The sequence below is a fragment of the Saimiri boliviensis genome, chromosome 18, assembly GCF_048565385.1.
Source record: "Saimiri boliviensis isolate mSaiBol1 chromosome 18, mSaiBol1.pri, whole genome shotgun sequence".
Lineage (NCBI taxonomy): Eukaryota > Metazoa > Chordata > Mammalia > Primates > Cebidae > Saimiri > Saimiri boliviensis.
Genome location: NC_133466.1, coordinates 32,567,788 through 32,591,371, shown reverse-complemented (window position 1 = coordinate 32,591,371; position 23,584 = coordinate 32,567,788). Strand labels below are relative to the sequence as shown.

General features: G+C 34.9%; 1 protein-coding gene across 1 annotated transcript in view; it reads left to right on the top strand.

Moving 5' to 3' along the window:
* The window catches only part of GBE1 (1,4-alpha-glucan branching enzyme 1), a 271,204-nt gene that overhangs the window by 100,242 nt on the left and 147,378 nt on the right, over positions 1-23,584 (top strand). The window contains exons 4-7 of the mRNA XM_074389149.1: positions 7,205-7,330; positions 8,148-8,283; positions 10,943-11,033; positions 14,686-14,895. Coding sequence (XP_074245250.1) covers positions 7,205-7,330; positions 8,148-8,283; positions 10,943-11,033; positions 14,686-14,895 — 563 coding nt within the window. The remainder of the gene's footprint in view (positions 1-7,204; positions 7,331-8,147; positions 8,284-10,942; positions 11,034-14,685; positions 14,896-23,584) is intronic.

Genomic DNA, 23,584 nt, shown 5'->3' with positions numbered 1-23,584 from the left:
TTTCCATTTTATTATAGAAAAAGTATTGTTCCAGTTTTTCCCTTACTGGCTGTTACATTCCTAAGGCTGCTGTATAAATATGTTGGATTTAAATAATATAAATGTATTCTCTCATAGCTTTGAAGTCTGGAAGTTAAAAATCAGTGTCAGTAGGCTGAAATCAAATGTTGGCAGGGCCACAGTCCCTCTGGAGGTTCTAGGGGAGAATGTGTTCCATGACATTTTCAGCTTCTGGTAGTGGCTCGCATTCCTTTTCTAGTATCTGTGTCATTCCACTCTCTTCCTCTCTGGTTACATTGTCCTCTCCTCTTTTACATGCAAAATCTCCCTCTGTGATTGTTCCCCTGCAGAATCTGGAAATTGAGTAAGGATCTCTTCATTTCCAGATTTCTATTTTAATCACATCTGCGAATGTCTTCTTTTTGTCACAGAAGGTATCATTCACAGATTCTTGGGGTAGGATGTGGACATCTTTTGGGAGGCCATTTTCAGCCACATACAATGGCAAAGAGATTCTTTCTCACAGAATCTTCACCTAATCTTAATGAATGTTAAATTGCCCCCGCAGAAATAACAAGCAGAACTGTGAAGAGAATTTATACAGATAGGTCCTGTTTTAAAGAAAACAAAAACAAGGATGAGTAGTAAAAGATTAATTCAATTAAAATTAAATTTATCAGCTTTATTTTAAATTGTATTAAGCTATTTTAAAGTTTCGTGATTATAAATTCTATGTATTGAAAATAATGTTTGCACTACATGTTTGTGACTCTTAAAAACACACATTTGGCTGGGCACGGTAGCTCATGCCTGTAATCCCAGCATTTTGAGAGGCCAAGGCAGGTGGATCAACTGAGGTCAGATGTTTGAGACCAGCCGCCTGGTCAACATGGTGAAACCCTGTCTCTAAAAAAAAATACAAAAATTAGCTGGGCATGGTGGCGGGTTCCTTAATCTCAGCTACCCGGGATGCTGAGACAGAAGAATCCCTTTAACCCAGGAGATGGAGGTTGCAGTGAGCCAAGATGGTGCCATTGCACTCCAGCCTGGGCGACAAGTGCGAAACTCCATCTCAAAAAAATAAAAATAAAAAATAAACACACACACACGCACACACATTTATTTACTTGGGATTCAGGTCATTGGTAGAGTTGTTAAGATTTTCCTCTGGAATATTACTTATTTTTCTACTTAATTACAATTTTTTGATTACCTTTTTTCTTTTTTATTTTTCTTCTACCCTCTTCTACAAATTACTTAAGGGTTAATTATAGGCCAGTTGCAGTGGGTCATGCCTGTAATCCCAGTGCTTTTGGAGGCCAAGGTGGGCAGATCACCTGAGGTCAGTTGTTCAAGATGAGGCTGGCCAATATGGTGAAACTCTGTCTCTACTAAAAATAAAAATTAGCCAGACATGGTGGCATGTGACTATAATCCCAGCTATGGCAAGATAATCATTTGAACCCGGGAGGTGGAGGTTACATTGAACTGAGATTACGCCACTGCAGTCCAACCTGGAAGACAGAGTGAGACTCCATCTCAAAATAAAATAAAATAAAATAAAATAAAATAAATTGTAATATGTATGTATGTGTGTATATTTCTGTTTCTGTCTGTCTCTCTCTCTCTGTGTCTGTTTCAGTCACATTATAAACACACACACATATATATATATATGAATATAGAATATTAATAATCAGCATTGTACAGTGATATGGCTATATTTATTTTTTTTAAAAAAATATATTTTTTGAGGCGAAATCTCTCTCTCTTCCCCCAGGTTGGTGTGCAAGGGTGCTGTATTGGCTCACTGCAAACTCTGTCTCCCGGGTTCAAGCAATTCTCCTGTCTCAGCCTCCTGAGTAGCTAGGCTTATAGGTGCCTGCCACCACACCTGGCTAATTTTTGTATTTTTAGTAAAGATGGGGTTTCACCATGTTGGCCAGGCTGGTCTCGAACTCCTGACTCCAGTGATCCATCTATCTTGGCCTCCCAAATTGTTAGGATTATAGGTGTGAGCCACTGTACCCGGCCAAATAAAAATTATTTTTATGCTTGATAAATAGCCACTGCTCAGGGTCTTTGTTAGTACCACTCCCACCACCCTCATGTTCCTTCCAAAACTCAGGACAATGCAGCTACTAAAGCATTAACAGCTGGCAAGTTAGGGGGCCTGTACTCTGTGGCCATCATCTCTTCTGATTGGTGAAAATATATAATATACATGTTGTTAAAATATGTTGTGTTTATGTGTACAGATATCAAAACGCTATGCTTTATACCTTGAATATATTCAATTTTTGTCAACTATACCTCAATAAAGCTGAAATTTTAAATGTCCAGTAAAAAAAGAAGTGGTGGTAGTGTTGCTCTATAAATCGGAAATCACTTGTTTCATAATTCACTTTGACCTGTATCCTATCAAATAGTTAGTTATCTTGATCAATATCTTTTTTTTTCTCACTCTGCTTTAAGCAAAAAAAAATTAAAGAAAAGCTCCTCACAACATTAGGAGATGTCTGTAGCATAATTGGGGCAATTCGAATTATGTGATTCAAAAACTGTGCCTTTTATGTTAGTTGGCTACGCTTTCATTCATGAAACCTAGAGCTACATTCATTACCATATTTCAGAGTATGCTAACATTTACTTCTAACCAGCTGAACACATCTGATGTTTTGATATAAAATTGTTGGCCAACATAATATAATATGTTCTATGGAACATATTATGTCAGTAATTTTCCAGTATAAGGACAATTTGTTTTTTGCAAGAAACATTTTAAAATATATTCCAAGCATGAATGAACACACACACATCCACAAGTAGACACAAACACACACTCTTTTTTGTCTTTACCATTTACTGTTTTTTATATTGTGTATTTGAGTCCTAAATGACATGTTCTAAATAAAATTTGACTTTAAACCATTCACTAAGTTAATTTGACTTTGCGAAGTTAGAGGTTTCTTTTATTAAATTATGTAATCCAATAATACCTGTTGATGAAAACCTCCTATAAATCAAAGAAATAATTTGGTTCATTCAAAAGGATTATTATTATATTATTTGGTATTATTATGGTATTATTTTCATTATACGTCTTTTAAGTAATTTGATGTATTTTTGAAGTTGTATTTCTTAAACAATGTGTTAATATACTTAAGGTACACATGTTGTACCTTAAAGTAACATACTCTACAGATGTATGTCTGATTATGTGATTCATGTATTTGCAATCCTTACTAAACTACTTATGTTTTTGAAATCTGGAAGCTATACAAGTAAATGAAGTGATAATATCAAATTATATAGCTAGAAAATAAAAACTAAAAATCCCCTTAACCATATTAATATTTTTATATCTTTTAAAATACTTTAGGCTCTGAGTTTTTGTGCATTTACAGTAGAAAGATTCAGTATATTCCTTCATATAACTTAGAAGACTTTTTCTACAACCTTTAATATGATTCGATAGTATAAGTTTTTTAACAACTCTATTATTCAGTCACTCTGTCTTTGCTAATAGAAGTAGCACTAAGACTAATAGACAAAGACATAGTGTTTTGGGCACATCTCTGATTGTTTCCATGAGGGCAGTTTGATAATTAGTACTGCTGACTCATTGAAGTTACTTTTTTCTTTTAATAAACAGAGTCTTATTCTGTTATCCAGGGTGGAGTGCAGTATCATGATCATAGTTCACTGTACCCTTGAACTCTTTGGCTCAAGTGATCCTCTTGCCTCACCCTTCTAATTAATCAGGACTATATGCATGCATCTTCATGCCAGTTTAATTTAATTTAATTTTTCATTAATATTTTGTAGAGACCAGATCTTCCTAGGTTTCCCAGGCTGATCTCAAATTCCTGGCCTCAAGTGATCCTCCCATTTTAGCCTCCCAAAGTTCTGGGATTATAGGTATGAGCCACTGTGCCTGACATGGAATTATTTTTTCTGAAGTTTTGATGCAGATTGTCACATTTCTATTTAGAAATTTTATACTGATTTATACTCACAGTAGCAGTGTACCAGACCTCCTATTTGACAGTATCAAGTAAACTCTTTTAAACATTAGTTACCAGACTTGTTGAAAAATCAATCAAGCCACCTCTTTCAGTTTGCTTCATAGCATGCTGACATTTTGAGGTTGTGAGTTAAATGACATAAAGTTTTCTCTAAAACTTTTTTCAACTGGAATTTTAACTCATTGGAGCATAGCACAAATGTAGGATGTACCCTTCCCTCACCAAAAGAGTTTTGTGAGCAAAGTTTAGTCCATAAAGGCTATACCTAGTCTTTACTTTCTGTGTTATCTCTCAAATTAAATCTATTTAGGTTTATTATGATACTCTTATTTGGTTATGAAGATTACAACAATTTAGGAAGAGAAAGTGAAAAGCAAGGTGAGGTGGTTACTATAGGCCAGTGTATCAGTAAGGAAAACCTAAGTTACTGTAACCAAAATACTTGCAGAATTCAGGGGCCTAAAGAGTAGAGATATTTATTATGTAACCATCACAGGTCAGTGTTCTGGATTTGGTAAAAAGCTTTGCTCTGCTTAAAATTTGGTTGCAATTCTATTACTAAGAAAGAAGGAGGAAATGAGAAAACTAAAATGCTCCACTCCAACAACCAACCCTAGTAGAAATGACTGTTAGAGTAGGAAAATACAGCACTTTTGGAAACAAAATATTGAAGTCATTCAGTGAATGAGCAAATCCTCCTTTGTCAGATCTGTGATTTGATTTACCCCTACCTACAAACTTAGAAGTTAACCTGCTAGCATAAAATCAATTCTGGCACAGGACTCCTAGAACAGAGATAAATTATTTCATTACTTATGGCACAGTAGGTATCGTATTTGCATTGATTCCCCTTGTCCTCCAAGCCCCATAGTGGTAACACTATATGATCCAGATGGCTGCTGCTCACACAGTGGGTTCACATCATAGTTGGATAATATGGAGTCTGGAGAATCCCTTCTTTTGCAGCAGCTCAGCATCTTCAAGGGCATCATTATGTCATCCTTCAAGGTTGCTCGCTACAAGCACAGCCCTAAGATACAGCTGCCATTAACGACGGTCAGGACCTTACCTTCTTGGCATACCCAGCAAAAGATGTAGGAGCATCAGAGACCTGTGGAGGGACTGTTCCTTTCAACACCCATCACTCAGTAGCCTCTGGAGACATTGCTGTGTACAGCAAGATGAATGAATTAGTGTTCCAAAGGATGTGGGGGTTAAATTTAGCATGAAGTAGATTCTTCATGTCTTAAAATGTCAAATATTTTCTCTGCCAACAGACACCTTCAGAAATGATGATTAGTTTATGATGTGCCTTTGGAGTTATTGTGGAGCCGTTTACAAAACAGAGAAAGCATAGATGGATAGATTAGCCAAAGTGGTAGCCACTGAAAACTGATTTATAGTATTTTGTTTCCTCATACCTTGTTCTGGGTTGGTGAGTGAGCAAGAGACCCATTCTCAAAACATGTTACTATAGCATATTATGCTAGAAATTCATGTAGCTTAAAAAACTTTTTTTTAAGATAAAATAATCTTGAAATAGGTTGGTCTTATTGATTCATGTTTTGTGGTAATCGCTTGAATAATAGCAACACCTGGCTATGATAAGCTGTAATAGCTGGGAGGCATAATGAAGGAGAAATCATTGTATTCCTGTAAATTAGAAAATCCTTTCACCACTTACTTGGTCTCTCCATCATAAACCATGATGTGTTATTTTTTGGCACATGAAGAAAGTGCTGTGGAATCCTGTTCAGAGCAAAGAGGTGAGTATTAGAAGCTCTGTGTTCAGCTTTTGGCTCTGCCACTTGGTTATTTTGGGACTTTTGGCAACTTACATAATCTCACTTAAAATATTTGGGTCATAAAGATTTTCTGGAATCAAGTAAGATAAGAATGTAAAAGTCCTTCATATACTATAAAGCATTATACAAATATTTGGTTACCAAGAATTGTGAGTACTTAAGCTTTTCTCTATTAGAGGAGACTGAAGAATGTCTCGAAGTCATTGGGCCTTTCTCAATGATGAGGGCATAATATAGCTCTTAATCTGGACATTTTTCTTCATCATATTCTACCATTGTTTTTTGGAAAGTTCAGTAAAAAAGACAACTTCGTGTAAAAGCCACAATTTCAGCCTCATGCAGTGGCTCCTGCCTGTGATCTCAGCACTTTGGGAGGCTGAGGCAGGAGGATAACTTGAGTCCAGGAGTTCAAGATCAGCCTGGGCAACATTTCTAACCCCCTCCCCCCCCCGCCACCAACCCACATTAGCTGAGCATGGTGGCACGTGCCTGTAGTCCCAACTCGTACATAGGCTAAAGTAGGAGGATCACCTGAGCCTGGGAGGTTGAGGCTGCAGTAAGCTGTAGTTGCACCTCTGTCCGCCACCCTGGGTGATAGAGTGACACCCTATCAATCAATCAATCAATCAATCAATTTCAGTCATTTGGAAATTCCATTTCTGTGGCTGGATAGATTCCAAATCATTTGTTCAGTTCAAGTCTCAATGGTAGATTCAGTATAAAAATAACAATTTTTATTGTTATTTTTTATTATCAAAAACAGCAGTGGTATTATTGGCAAACATGAACGGATAATTAAAGGAGATAATGTTTGGTTTTTATGGTAAAGAATACAGCAAATAGGAGGTAAAAGAAGTTGAGGAGGTGTGGAAAATGTCTGTGTCTGTGCGCACACACTGTGTTAATCAAACCTGTTTTTCTCCTTTAGATTCCTGAACATGTTATCATTAGTTGCTATATAAAGGAAACAAAAGAGATGGTTATATAATTCACTAATTCTTTTTTTTAATGGAGTAGGATGATTTCCTCTCATTGATTGATTTATTGACAGCAGCTTCCAAATAATATTCTTGTCTTTTTAGGATCTGTTTAATTATGCATTCTCATGGCTGGTTTGCAGTGGTGGTAATTGCCAGAAAATTATTAAATGTTCAAACTAGGAAGTTACTTTAAGGATAATATAGTAACAGCAGATGAGAAAACCAACATCGATAGAATTGCAATATGTTTCTGAAGGTCACGCATCTGTATGGTGGTCCAGATTCTTAAGATCATTCCTCCTTTCCTACTTGTAGCAATACTCCTAAACCATTATGTATTATCAGAGTTTTGAAAGTATTTTAAAGCAATAACATCTCATTCTGTTTTTAGGTAGTTATTACTAGTAAAAGTGGAGAGATCTTGTATCGTATTTCACCGTGGGCAAAGTATGTGGTTCGTGAAGCTGATAATGTGAATTATGATTGGATACACTGGGATCCGGAGCACTTATATAAAGTGAGAACAACAAATCTTGAAATAAATCCTTGTTCCAATAGTTCTAGGAAAATTAATTTTTACTTTTATACTTTTCTCTTCACTGACAGTTGAGTATTTTACGTCATAGTATTCCTCTGATACTGTACCTGTATCAGAGTCTGTCTTCTGTAGCCAATAAAATATAGAAGTGAGTTTTGTGTTTGTATGTCTTTGAGGTTAAGGAAAACAGAGAATACTAAATTGCTACGTACTGATCAGTAAAAGATACTGTTCTTTTTTTTTTTTTTCTTAAACTACAATTTCTGATTTATCAAATACTCTTTAATATAATATGTCTCAGTGTCATGGGTTTGAATTAGGATCAATGACCTTAGAAGCATGGAATAGGAAAGACCATCTCATGAATGTATTAATTAGGATAATTTTTACTGCCATATAATTGACAAGTGTTGTATATGTTTGAACTCACTTTCTGTCCTTTATTTACATCATTGGAGTTTGTTGATAAATACTTTGCATTTAATAATTATGTGTGTATTTCATGGCGCTTACATTTTCTATAAGGCCTAAGCTCAAAAAAAAAAAAAAAAAGTTTACTCAATGATAAGCCATAAGCCATTAAGTGATTTCTCTTGTAAAATAGGTCCACTACCTGGACTGTAAGAAGGACTTTTTTCCCCAAAAGAAAATTTAGCGAGTGTAGCCAGTCCCTTTGATTTGTAAGAATACCTCCAAGTGTTTGAGTTTATTCACCATTAAAAAAATATATACTTGATCAGTTAGGGTCACACCTGAATTCCTGGTTTAATTTTATATGTAATTTTATATTCTTTAGTTTAAGCATTCCAGACCAAAGAAGCCACGAAGTCTAAGAATTTATGAATCTCATGTGGGAATTTCTTCCCATGAGGGAAAAGTAGCTTCTTATAAACATTTTACATGCAATGTACTACCAAGAATCAAAGACCTTGGTAAGTAATAACTGTGATTTTTATTCAGATAAAATTTTAATGAGTCTGTTCTCTTATTAGAAAAGCTAATTACAAGTGTCTCTTTTTTGTGTTAAGAGATAAAATATGTAATAGAAATGCATTTTATTTTAGGCTTCTCAAATTGCCCTGTAATAGTGATAGCGTAGAAAAGAGAAATGGAATAAGATAGAGCATAAGAATTAAAGATATTATTCCAATTTCAATTTTAAGTAATGTGAACTGATGACTTCCAAAATTGTAGATAAATATGTAAGCATAATTACTTTTCTACTGGAGGAAACCTTTATAAATTTAAGTCATCATTGATTATAGCCTGTTCATTTTAGTCTGTTAGGGAAAAAAAATCTTATATTTGTAATGTGCCTGGAACTCATTTTTTATCAGAGTTATTGCATATAGCCCTTGCCTGGATGACATATTTAACAAACATTTATAGAATATCTATGTGAGACACATTGTGCTAGGTGTTCATATACTGAACTGTAATGGCACACATCCTGTCTTCAAAATTAACCAGAGAGTGAATATTATATTGCTGAATTATTGATTCAGTGTGCTTTAAATCTGTTTTTATAGGTAATGCTGTTTAAAATAATATAACAGTATATTTAACACCTGCTTCAATGGCTAGGCAGGAGGATACAGCATGTTTAATTACACTGCTTCTGCTAGGGAGTCCAAATTTTGGCTAGAAGAAAGGTTTGTAAGTCATGGTTAAAGTTTTCCATTATGTATGGATTATCTATGATGGTGAAAGCAGGTCCCAGAAACCAAAATTAATTAAATGTATAGATAACTTAGTATTATAATTAATAGATATTCTGCTAAATTATTATATTTGATATATTCTTTCATATCATAGTGAAATAAATTGCTTATGACCCAGTTCTTGCAGAACCTACAGCAGCACAAGGATTCTCTTATTTATCTTTGTGTCTGAATTGCCTAGTTTAGCACCTGGAATGTAAGTGAATCCAGGAATGATTGATGTCATAAAAACTAAGGCTAAAACTATAAATTTGTGCTTGATTATAAGAATGAAATTTATTGCGCAGTAGACAAATAACCATAAACTCTATATTTTGTTATAGGATTTAATAATTAGCATATTTACTTGAGAAGTTTGTATTTATATTTATCAGGCCTGGTAGAGTTAATGAGATTTTTTACAATAGAAAAGCCAATAGTAATAACTTTTCAGTAGATTATTAAGTCATGGACAAGTTTATGCTCTTCTTTTTTTGTAATCGTTCCAGTATTAATGATGTACTGAAAAATGTACTTGTAAAAATGAAAATCTACAAGATGTCAACCCAGAAGAATGAAATTAATCTAATACCTTTGTTTGTTTAGAAGTATATTTACAAGTATAATTGTATATTTAAATGAACTTGCATTAAAAATGAACTTATATAAACCTTAAGAAAATCATAAAACATTAATTGGACTTTGAGAGCTGAATAAGCATATTTTCTATGTATGTTACAGAAATATAACTTCCAGAGTAATGAAATAATATTTGAAAATTTTACCAAATTATACTTTAAGAAGAAAAACTAGTTTTTCTTAGCTTTTTTTAAAAGACCAACACTTTTTTCTCTGATTATTTGCTTATATTAAAAATATATTAGAATTTTTTTAATGCTGTGGATTTTTGAAACACAGTATCTGCTTTTTTGAGTCACTTTACTGTTAGAGCAAAACATATTCAGATGGAGAAAGGAAGGTGATGTGTGTTTGTATGTGCACATGCGTGCATGTGTGCAACTCTGAAATAATTTTATAGGTACAAATTATATAGTGGAAAGTAGAAGTAGTAATGCTGACTGTATAAAAGCTACCTTTTGGGCTGGGCATGGTGGCTCGCCACTTTGGCTAACCCCAGCACTTTGAAAGGCAGAAGCAGGTGGATCACCTGAGGTCAGGAGTTCAAGACCACCCTGGCCAATATGGTAAAACCCCATCTCTAATAAAAATATAAAAAGTTAGCCTGGCGTCTTGGCATGCACCGGTGGTCCCAGCTACTCGGGAGGCTGAGGCAGAAGAATTGCTTGAACCCAGCAGGCAGGGATTGCAGTGAGCCGAGATCATGCCACTGCACTTCAGCCTGGGTGACAGAGAGAGACTGCTTCCAAAAACAAAACAAAACAAAACAAAACAAAAAACTCCTTTATGGAAAATATGGATTTGATTGATATTTCTTAGGCTGTATGATAAAATGGACTGAAATATATAGAAAGAGCCAAAATAAAAAGTATATGTCATGCAATTGATTATTTTTATTTAGCTTTCATAGTCTTCAATATGAATATTACAAGTGTAACTGATGTTTAGCATATGGAGATTGCTATCTTTAATATGCTAAAACCAAATTAAGTAAATTTGCATATTATTTATTGCTTGTTAAAATGAAGATATATCAAATAGCTAGTCAGAATAAAGCTTTAAGAGACTATCCAATGTTGTGTTAGAAGGTCAAACAAAAAATAGTAATGTAGTAGAACTTTTCCAGGTGAACAGAGCTTCTAGATTGCTTGTCAATTTTAATGTGTTTGGAATAAGGATTTTTTTTCCCCATTACTTTTTTTTTAAAAAAATTTGTGGCTTTTAATTTATATGTGACCATTGCCTTATATAGGATACAATTGTATTCAGTTGATGGCAATCATGGAGCATGCTTACTATGCCAGCTTTGGTTACCAAATCACAAGCTTCTTTGCAGCTTCAAGGTAACATCAAAGACTCATTATATTCGTTTTTATTTTTAGTAAAATGTTTAAATAAATAAAATGAAATTTTACATTTTATATGACATTGTGTAACGTTTGAGAGTTAACAGAGTTAATAGAAGCTGAACATTTTCTTTTACTAAGGTCATAGACCTTCTTCCCTTCCAGCCTTAAAAATTGTCCTTGAATTTATGTTGCTCTTCATGGGATGATTTGTGATCTAGAATGTCATTACCTGCTGTAATTGTCACATATTTGGAGGTCCAGTTTTAGTCAGAAAACCTTGTCTTATGGAAGCCTTTATTGTGAGAGAGCACATCATTTTCTGGAAAGAGACTGACTCATCTAAGAAGGTCACCGAAGAGGCCCTTGGTAGGGCAGTTACTACTCACAGAAGGACTGCCCTTCCCTCCAGGCTGAAATGGATGGAATGTTGCTCTCTGGACAGAAAGACACCAAGGGGTTCTATGCAGTTAAAGTGTTGCTGATCTAAATGACCACAGACTGAAGAAGTCCAGCGCTCAGTGTTGTGGAGTTCATGATGTATGGCATATAGGCATTGCTCCAATCATCATACATACTTATTACTATTTTTAACTGTAATAAAAGCTAAAATGAAAATGACAGGGAGCTATAATCAGATGTCTGATCAGTTTAGATCAGAATTAATATTGCAAGTGAGGTCTAAAATATGACAAAGAGTTAAGTGGTGAAAGGGGTGAAGTGGGCAAATAGGTAACATTCCAGACATAGAAAAAAGATGCTGGCCCATTTACCTGTTTCTGTTTCTGTTAGTTCTCCCTGAATAAGTTATTTATAGTACCGCCTCCAAATCCTCCACTCTGGTTCTTTCTTGAGCACATTCAGCCCATTCCAAGTAGGCTGTCTGCCTCTTCACTGAAGTTGCTTTTGTCAAGGGTGTTAGTAACCTTCACATTGTTGAGGACAGTAGGCAATTCTTAGCTTACTTCAGCTGTCAGCACCACTTGGCACAGCTGGTTACTCTCACCTTCTTGGAACCTTTTTCTTTCCCTGTTTCCCAGAATATTTTGACCTCCTGTTGTTGCTTTTCCCAACTCATTGTTGCTTACTGTTGAATTCCTTTGCTCTTTCCTCTTGATCTTTATGACCACTAAGTACTGGACATCCCAGTACTCAGTACTTAGTTCCATTCTCTTCTTTATATATATTAAATACCTGGGAGGATCTCATCAAGTCTCACTCATTTTTGTATCTTAAATATATGCTAAATGTCAACTCACAAACTTAAGTCTCTCTGACCTATCATATGAACTTCAGAAAGTATATATTTGATGTTGGCATATCTAATATGGCAGTGCTCGACTTACAACCACGGTCAGGACCACAGAACAGTCGTAACACGATTTGGTCGTAAGTTGAGTAGGCTCTATGTACAGTTGAAATGGTGCACGCGGAGATGGTAGTGCTGCTGGAAGCTGGTCCGCACTGTCGTACACCCAGCTGGGCAACGTTTGCGCTGCCAGACGTGGAGCAGTCGTGGCTAGCGATTGTGGTCGTAAAGTCGAATGGTTGTAAGTTGCATAGGTCGTAAGTCGATCAAACCTGTACGTATCTCAAACTTCATGTGTCCAAAATTAAGTTTCTGATCGTGACTTCTAACTTCCTCCCTCTACCATCTTCCCTAATTAGGTAAATGGCATTTTCATCTTCTAGTTGTTCAAGCCAAAAATTTTGGCATTATACTTGACTTGTCCCTCTCTGTTCCTCCCTCCATGCTGACTATTATAAAATCTAGCCATCTGTAACTTCAAAATATATCCCACATCTAGCTGCTTCAGCAGCCCCTACTGCCACCACCCATGTCCAAGTTGTGATTATCTTTTACCTGGATTGTTTCAATAGCTCTTTAACTGATCACTCTGTTTCTCATGTTCTCTTTCCCCTTCTCTTACCTTTGTTCTACCGATTATTATGGTTAATTTTTCTGCACAGTGACCAGAGTAATCACTTAAAAATGAAAGTCAGATTGTGTCACTCTCTTATTCAGAACCCCTAATGGCTCCCCTATCTTATTCAGAATAAAAGCCAAAGGCTTCATGTTGGTTTCCAAGAACTCATTTGATGTGCTTCGTGGCTGACTCTCAGAGCTCATCTCTTTCTTTCTTGACCGTTCCAGTTACACTAGCCTGTTTGCTTTTCTTCAAATGCTCTTAGCTCATCCCTGCCCCACTGCCCTGTACCTGCTATTCCTTTCTATCCAAATGCTCTTACCCTTATATGCCTTCTTACTGCTTTTTCCTTAAATGTTGCTTTTTCTATGAAACTTTCACTGATGACCCTATTTAAAATAGCAAGCCTTCCCTTCCCACCAGTGGCTTTTCTTTGTTTTCTTTAGAACCCTTATTATTATCTGACATTCTGCATATTTTGCCTGTTTGTTGTCTCCCAGTGAGAATATAAACTTCATATGGCCAGTGATGTTTATTGTTTTCACTGACATATCTCCAGAACATAGAAAATGTCATGGCACGTGGTAGATGACTTTACTAAGTATTTGGCAAATAAATAAAGGAATGAATGAAGGAATGAGTGAATGGCTAAATGAAAAAAACTTTAATGTTGTTTATTATTGAACATGTTGTCAATGAGAATAAAAATGAATAGGTGGCTGGCATAAGAAGAGGGGGTGGGAGAGTGTCTTAAGTTAATTAACATTGTTGGAAAAGCCAGTTGATGGTGCAGTAGGCCGTGATAAGCACAATGGTCTTCACCCTGGGAACAATGGGAGCACAAGTATGATTTTAAGTAGGTGATATGATCCTATTTGCAGTTTTAAAAGATAGCTCTTGCTGCTCAGTGGAGTTGGCTGTCAGGAGACTCACTATACTTAGCACTGTACCTTATCATGAGGAGCCAGATGGTCACAGCCACTGCCCTCAAAGAGCGTATAGTCTAGTGAGGAAGAGAAGCAGTAAACAATTGAAGGCAAAGGTGACTCCTTAAAGGGCAAAGGTGATGCTATGGGTGACATAATGTCAAAATTTTACACAGGTTTAGAAAGGCCTTCCTCTGTGAATAATTTTTGTTATCTATTCCATTCAGACTAGGAGGCTACCTTTAACACAAACACGCCTGCTTGTGCATTACCCATCTGTATTACTCGGGTGGTGATGGACATGGCACATTTTCTCAGCCCACTGGTAACTGAGGGCATTCTGTTTTTGGATAAGTGCAGGAGGGATGACCACAATCAAGGCGTCATGAGTATTCAAAGAAATTCTTAAAGAGCCCTCAATCCCAGATGTACACACTGAAAGGAATGGGCAGACATGAAAGCAGGAATGGCCATGGCTAGATAGAACTGCAGATGGAAATCAGAAGCTGAAAATAAAGAAGCAGAGTTATATTATTTACATCCTCAAAATGTGAATTCTGGTTGGGGCATAAATCGACATTTAATAACCTGATTTAAATTATTTTCTAATTTAATAATTTTAAATGTGCTTAATATCAAATATTAAGCAAATTTGAGTTGTATCCACTTATCATATTACATGTTGTTTGCATGTTTAAAGTGTTTAGTACTGTGATGGTGAAACAATAGATGCACAATTAGCTATTTCCTCTAAATATGATATAATCTTGTTTGTGCTGTGTTGTTTATTGTTAGCCGTTATGGAACACCTGAAGAGCTAAAAGAACTGGTTGACACAGCTCATTCCATGGGTATCATAGTCCTTTTAGATGTGGTACACAGCCATGCTTCAAAAAATTCAGCAGATGGATTGAATATGTTTGATGGGACAGATTCCTGTTATTTTCATTCCGGACCTAGAGGGACTCATGATCTTTGGGATAGCAGATTGTTTGCCTACTCCAGGTAGGTACATACAATATAGAAATGTTTTCTATTATTGCTGCTTAATATGAATTTTAAAGAATTTTACTAAATTTATTGTGTGTGTACTCTCTCACTGATACTTAATGTTCTTAATTGGATTTATTTTTATTGTACAGTGGATTTTACCTTGTTTTGTATAGCACAGGTATTTGTGGTATATTGCATTAACTTTCAGTTTTATGTATCGTATGCCATGTAAAACATATTGGTTATATGGTCATTTAAAAATTTTACTTTCAAACTATTTTTAAATATCTAAAAGGCCACTCTATCAAGTTGACTTAAACCATAGCCAGTCTCCTTTTAATAGGGAAGTACGCTGTCTTAAATAGGCCATTTAAAAAAATCATACTTCATTGCTTCATATCTTAAAATTACATGGTTCTGATTATACTTATAACTATCAAACAACAGTTACTAGTATATGTTTCTTGTTTGATGCCAAGTGTTTTAGATATATTAGCTATCTGTTTTATCTTATTAATTGTATAGCAACTCTACTTACATGTAGTAGGTACTATTTTTATGGTCATCTTACAGATAAAAAAACAAAGCTTAGTGTTTGAAACCATTTCTTAAGATCAGACAGATCTCTGACCTCTTCTACCATCTAAGTAGAAGGATGTTTTAGGTGATTAAATAGCATATGGCAAAAATTAAAAAGAAACATTAAAAAACCATGAACTTGTATTTGTTATTTATCATAAGTGAAAAAATCAAAATGTCAAGTGTATTAAAAGTAGCAAAGTATCAAGTAATGTATAATGTATATTTTTATAATACATATACTTATTTAAAAATATATATGTATTATATATGTACTATATATATTTATATATACAAATATGTATTTTTAAAAAAAACTTAACGAATTTTCTTTCTAGTGTTGCATCATACATAAACATACATATACCTGGAAAATAGGTACTATAGAAAAATGTCTCAGCAAATATTTTTATAAAATGAAGAAGAGTCTCATTTTTCTTTTTTTAATTTTTTTTTTTTTAACACGGAATCTCACTCTGTTTACCAGGCTGGAGTGCAGTGATGCTATCTTGGCTCACTGCAACCTCTGATTCCAAAGATTCATGTGATTCTCCTATGTCAGCCTCTCAAGTAGCTTGGACTATAGGTGCACACCACCTCGCCTGGCTAATTTTTTGTATTTTTAGTAGAGACAGCGTTTCACCTTGTTAGTTAGGATGGTCTTGATGTCCTTGTGATCTGCCTGCCGTAGCCTCCCAAAGTGCTGGGATTACAGGCGTGAGCTATCCTTCTTGCCGGAAGTCTCATTTTTCAACATAAATTAGGTGATTTATATATGAAGGAAATTTGTACATTATTTCTGAATATCATACATTATTTCATATTTCACAGCCATTCAGGAATCACTCCTGCCAGATGAGGCAGTGTAATAGGTGAGAAAAGAAACAAGATGGTAGCAGGGTTCCTGGCTAGCTGCACTCTGGTACAAACTGATTAATCGTTCTTATTCTCAGGCTTTTTATTATAGAAGGAGGCAGAATTTGGGGGCTAACATAATTTTGCTCATGAAGGTATTTTGTATTTCTGTCACCTTTTGAACATTTATTTTTATGCCACATATTGATAGCAAATAAAAAAGACTAAATCTGCATTAATTCTGTGATATATTAGGTTGGTGCAAAAGTAATTGTGGTATTTGCCCTTTTGTTGGCAAAACACTGAAGTTACAAAACTCTGCTAATTAAATAATTGAGTAAATCTTATAGCAGTAGAATATTCACAAGAAATTCAATCAGTTGAACTCCCTGGTTCATATTTGGATGAATGAGGGTTCACTCTATTTTGTAGAACTGTGCCTTATGAAAGAAATATATTTGTTAAAAGGTTACATTTTTATATTTTAAAACCTTTTATATAGAAATATACCATAAAAACAAATACATTAGGTGGATAAATTTTTATGTTATAAAGCATTTTTATTTTATTAACACGTTTATCCTAGTGTAATTTGCTGTACCACGAGCTCTCAAAGTGCATTTAAACTTAGCCAGTTTTCTAAACAAAAGGGATTACACTTGTTTTCAAAACCATTTCTAATACGGAAATTGAGACAAACTTAACATGGTTATTTTATACTTGGTTTCTTTCTTATTGAATTAACTATTAATCTTTCTTATGTACACACTTTTGGTAAATAAAGCATTGTATGGTTTTAGCTTAATTTTTTAAATGGTGACCATTTTATTTTATTTTTGCTATTATATAGGCTTAGTCCTCTGTAAATATAGTTTTATTAAATTGCATTTGTATTATTCTATATGTCATTTTATCTGACCAATATCTAGATTTGCCAATTTTATAGAATTAATATTAACTATATAGGTTTATACTATTAGTGTGTTAGGGTTCTCTAGAGGGACACAACTAATAGGATAGATATTTATGTGAAGGGATTATTATGAGAACTGATTCATGTGATCACAAGGTCAATTCCTGTAATAGGTTATTTGCAAGCTGAAGAGCCAGGAAGCCAGTCCAAGTCCCAAAACCTCAAAAGTATGGAAGTCCATAGTGCAGCCTTCAGTCTGTGGTGAAAAGCCCAAGAGTCCGAAAGCTGAAGAACTTGGCATTTGATGTTCAAGGACACGAAGCACCCAGCACAGGAGAAAGACAGAGGCTGGAAGACTAAGCCAATCTAGTTTTTCCAGGTTCCCCTGCCTACTTTTTTTCTGGCTGTGCTGGTAGCTGATTAGAGATTGTGCCCACCCAGATTGGGCGTGGGTCTGCCTTACCCAGTCTACTGACTCAAACATTAATCGCCTTTGGCAGCACCTTCATGGACACACTCAGGAACAGTACTTTGCATCTGTTAATCAAGTTGACAGTCAATATTAGCAATCACAATTAGTTTTGACATTATTAAACAATACAGATAAAATCCTCCGAAGCCAGTGTATATAAATATATTTAAACAAATACTTGTTAGCATTCATGATCAAAGTCCTACTTGGCTCTTTTGGTTATTTATTGCTGCTTAATAAACAAGCCAAAAATTTAGTGACTTAACAGCAATATTTATTTTGTTACTAAACTCACAATTTGGGTATACCTCAGTGTGGACTGCTCTTCTTTCTCTATCTCATGTCAGCTGAGGTGGCTTATGTAGGGAACAGAGCATCTGCTTTTAGGATGGTTCACTCACATGGCCTGCAGTTGGTACTGGCTGTCAGCTAGGAGCTCACCCTTGGTTGTGAGTTTGAGGACTTCAGCAACCCCTCCTATGAGGGGTGTGACCCCACTCCACAGACGACGTGGGCTTTCTCACAAGAGTGACAGTCTCAAAAGACGGGATGTGCAGGCTGCCATTTTATGTGGTCTGGGTTTAGAACATGGCAGAGTCCCATTTCTGTTGAAAACTACTAGTCAATCACAGTTTCAAGGAAACATGAAAACTTGTTAGTTTATCTAATAAAACTTGTTAGATATGATAATTTTTGCACATAGCCTTAAATTTCCTTAAGACCCCTCACTTTGAAGGGGCATTAAATAATTTTAACCACATACAATGAATATCCTACTTTACAATTTCAAAAGAGATGTATTGAAATACCTGTCCAAGTGGAAATATTATTTACTCAGTCGTATTTCTGTTATGAGAAGTATCAGAGAGTTGTGAAATAACTGAAATAGGCAATTTTTAAAAAAAAATACACCTTTCATTATAAAATAATGCCATTGTAGATAATTAGAAAATATAAAAAGGTACACGAAGTCCAAAATAAAAAAAACAAAACTGTGTTTAAAAATGTGAACAGCATAGTTGTATTTAGCTGTATGTGAATGCATTTAATGAATATTCCTTACATGCAAATAAATATATAACCCAATCCTTCACTTTCATCCTCTTCATATAATAGCTACTCTGCCTGTAATTTTGAGTTTGTTCCTCATCCAGATGAAATCAGAAACTCCAATTTATGTTTCATATTTTAAATATTAATGTTTCCACCCCTTACCTTTGTTAGGCTGATTAATTTTATAACCCATTGACAAATAGATATAAATATGGCGCATGGCTTGCTTAAGGCCTAGGCCTCTTCTTTGAAAACTTTTGTCATAATTTTTGAAATTATTATTTTTACTGTGTGAAAAAAACTGTTATAGAATTGCTTCTGTAGAGCCATGTTTCTGATGCTCATTTTATCCTATCTATATGTCACAACCTGTCAACATTTATAATCTCTGATTCAAGTGCCATCATCAAAGTTATCAGAATTAAATCTCTCACTCTGAGTAATGCCAGAGATCCTGACTTTGCTATTTCATTACCTGCTATGAATAAATTTCCAATCAGGAGCTGCCCATGTTTTAATTTTCTGTCTACTTGGCTGAACTGCCTTCTAGCTTTGCTAAATTACTAATGACAGTTCGTAACAGAGATTAGGTTGTCCTTTATTTGGTAAAGAGAACTTTCTGACAAGTCTGTCAACCATAAGTTTTAGGAGTTTCTAGAATTAGTAATAATGGATATAATTTAGTGGTCCCAATTTTAAATTCGGTTTGAATATTCCTCTGGCACTAAATAAATGCACTTGATAAAACAATAAGACAAGTGAAAACTTGTTGAGTTTAAATAACTATTATGCCTTAACCATTACTAAATCTTCAAATGAGTATCTTTTTTGTTTGTTAAACATTTCTTTGAAAGATAAAATACTGACTTCTAAAGGAGATAGCAAAGTAAGTCTAATGCTCATTTTTTTCCCTCCTTAAACTTATTTTTGGTCACATAATTACTATAGTTATATTTCATCAGCTTGAGTTCATAATATGGTAACCATTAGACTAAAAGATACTCTTTTTTCTTGAGCTACCAGTATTGTTTTCAGAAACAAAAGTGAGTCCAGTTATCTTTTTAGGGCCATAACTATGTGGAATAAAGTACTCCCTAGTATAAATACTATAATATTTGGGGCTTCTTAACCACACTAGTCATTTTCTAGAAGTTACTATGTGGAAGGAAATTCACAGGGTTCTCCCTGCTCAGAGCGGACTTTTGTATCTGAGATAATTATTCTATGATATCTTACCATATGTCTTACATTAATTGATTTTGAATGGTAAGCCAGTCTTGCATTCCTAAGGTAAGCCCTCATGAACATAGATGCAAGTATTCTAAACAAAATTTGAGTGTATTTATATATGATAATTGTATCATGACCAAATCAGTTCTCAATGATAAATCTCAATTTGCGGATTATTATGCATCAGTATATTAGCTAACAAGCATATGACACCATCATGATTAGCAAGATAATTTAAAAACTAAGCAACCATGACATGAGTGAAAACCTCTAAAATTATTTTTAAGAGGATTTTTAAGCCATATACTACTTCTTGATTTTGTCATTGAATTACAAAAAGAACCATTCACCCAAGGACAAAAACAAAAACAACAAAATAACAGAAACAGTAATATACAAAGAATAAACATGTACAACCCCTTTTGAAAACAATTTGGTATTATTTAGTAAAGTTAAAGATACACATATACTAGGATTCATTATTCAATATATATTCTTGGAGCATATCTTTATCAGAAATTTTGGGAAGAGACTTAAAAAAATCACCCCTTTCAGAGTACAGTAGATTCCCTGATTTATCTATGGTTTTGCTTTCTATTGTTTCAGTTATTCATAGTCAACTTTAGCCTGAAAGTATCAAATGGAAAATTCCAGAAATAAGCAATTCATAAGTTTTCAATAGTAGCCTAATGATACGTCACTCACCTCACTTCATTTCATCATGTAGGCATTTTATCATCTCATAGCATCACAAGAGGAAGGGTGAGTACAGTATAATATTTTGAGAGAAAGATATTACATTCACATAAATTTTATTACAGTGTATTGTTATAATTGTTCTATTTTATTAGTTATTGTTAATCTCTTATTTATATGCCTGATTTATAAATAAAACTTTATCATAGGTATATATGTATAGAGAAAGACACAGTGTGGGTAGGGTTTGGTATTATCCATGGTTCAGGCATTCACTAATAGTCTTCGACTGTATGTCCTGAAAATAATGAAGTGCTAATCTATTCATTTTTTAATTTCATTGGATAGATTTCAAAGCATTGATTTTTTTTTAAAATAATTGAAGTAATAGAGCATCATTTTAAATATATAAACACCTGCCTTATATGCTTTGTAAAAACAAATGATGGCCGGGCATAGTGGGTCACGCTTGTAATCCCAGCACTTTGGGTGGCTGAGGCGGGTGGATCACCTGAGGATGGGAGTTCAAGACCAGCCAGACCAACGTGGAGAAACCCTGTCTCTACTAAAAATACAAAATTATCGGCCGGGCGCGGTGGCTCAAGCCTGTAATCCCAGCACTTTGGGAGGCCGAGGCGAGTGGATCACGAGGTCGAGAGATCGAGACCATCCTAGTCAACATGGTGAAACCCCGTCTCTACTAAAAATACAAAAAACTAGCTGGGCGTGGTGGTGCATGCCTGTAATCCCAGCTACTCAGGAGGCTGAGGCAGGAGAATTGCCTGAGCCCAGGAGGCGGAGGTTGCGGTAAGCCGAGTTCGTGCCATTGCACTTCAGCCTGGGTAACAAGAGCGAAACTCCGTATAAAAAAAAAAAAATACAAAATTATCTGGGCTATCTGGGCATGGTGGTGCATGCCTGTAATCCTAGCTACTTGGGAGGCTGAGGCAGGAGAATCGCTTGAACCTGGCAGGCGGAGGTTGCAGTGAGGCTAGATCATGCCATTGCACTCTAGCCCTGGCAACAAGAGTGAAACTGCATCTCAAACAAAAACAAAAACAAAAACAAAAGATGAAAAAAAAAAACAGAAAAAAATGATGGATGATTAAAAGACATTTTGGACATAGTTTAGCAAACAGCTATCTATTCCAAAGGGAGTCAGACAATTAAAAATAAGCAATAATTATTAGCCTGTTTTTCATTAAGAATATGATAATCTCACAGTATGATTTGTTAATAACTTTTGAGAGTATTGGGTGTCCCATTAGAAGTCTTCCTGTTTTCTTCTGCTAGTATTTTTTCTTTTCCTTTTTAGCATTTATTCCTTGTTAAAACCAGAATTTTATTTCAGCTTGATTAAGGAGAACAGTTAAATCTACTACTCTTTCAAAGAAAGTAGAGTTAGCTTCAAAATTCAGACAGACTAATTCTCTTCTGTAAAAGAGATTAAGAAAGTTGCTATATCAATCTAATCTATCTGGATTTGAGTTTGAATTGTAGAAATATAACTTTTCTCACACGGTTTATGAGATTACTCAGTCTAGCAGAAAGTTTCTATTGATGCAGGGCGTAGCACAGGAGTAAGGATTTACGGTCTTTGTGCAAACTTTGTTCCTGGTATTATCTGCCTCGTTTATTCCCCACAAGCCTAAAATTTAGGTGCACAGGGATATTCTGAAAGTATCTTGAGCATTTAGGTCTTACTCACCTATAACATTCACCTCAAATCCAAACTCACGCTGAAGTAGGACAGTTCTACTGGGTAATTTACCTTAAGTTTAAAAATGCTGCTCCTTGCCCTAAAGCATCTCTGTTTTCTTCTCTTTCGCTTAAAACAATAGTTGGTGCATGCTTGTAAAAGTGGTCTTAAGGTCTCTGTTCAAGTGATTATCCATTTAATTCTGGGAATCATGTGGTGTCTATAATAATAATGACTTTGTTTATGACCTTTTTAAACAAGCAGGTAAAAAGTGGGAAAAAATAAATTTTTCAAAACAGCTTGTTTAAGCATGTCTGTTTTCTACAGAATAGACTAGCAGTTTTGAAGTTATGAAGAGATATTTCATGGTTTTCTAGCTGAATGATTTCCTTAGTGTTATGCTGCAGATAAATAACTCATGTTACATTGAGCCACTTATTTTGAGAAAATATAGGTATTTCTTATGATTTTGAAAGCATCCATTATAAGTAAACGAAATATTCATTTTGAAGACCTTATTTCCATTAACTTAGATTAGTGATCAGGAGATTTTTCTCTTAAGTTTTGCATTTTTCATCCACCTTTTACAATGTTGAGGCATCCTTATTGAGTTGTAACTTGGATCTTTGGTCTTCATTCTGTTTCTTTCACCGTATGTAAGATAAGCTGACAGCCACAGGATTTAGTTCATTGTCTACTTCTAGGTTTACCTGTCTCCCCAAGATTAGAATTTTGCCTGATAGCCTTTCAAATTCTGTTTATTGAAAGCATCAGTAAATATTCGGGGCAATTACATTTAGCGTTTTCTGGTAGTGCTTCAGGAAGCAAAACAACATGGTAGCCAACTTTCCTGAGACTGGAGCTCTGTTCTTAACACTGTGTTCATATAGTGAAGGAAGCCAACAACCTGTCCAGGTGGGTTCCCCTTTTCTTCTTGAGATGATAGTATTCATGATAGTTACTGTCACACCTTCATTCATTCACTTTGGAAGCACTGGGTGTTTTACATGCTTCTCAGGCCACTTGATATAAAATAATTCAACCAATCCCTCCTCTACTTCCCTGTCACCTGTTCCTTCACTAACTTTTCTCCATTGTCCTTCCCACCATGTGACATTTGGAATACTTGTTAATTTTGTTGATACTTGTTAGTAGTACATTTGTTGTTTCTATATTAAATGTGAAAGGGAAGTTAATAATTTAT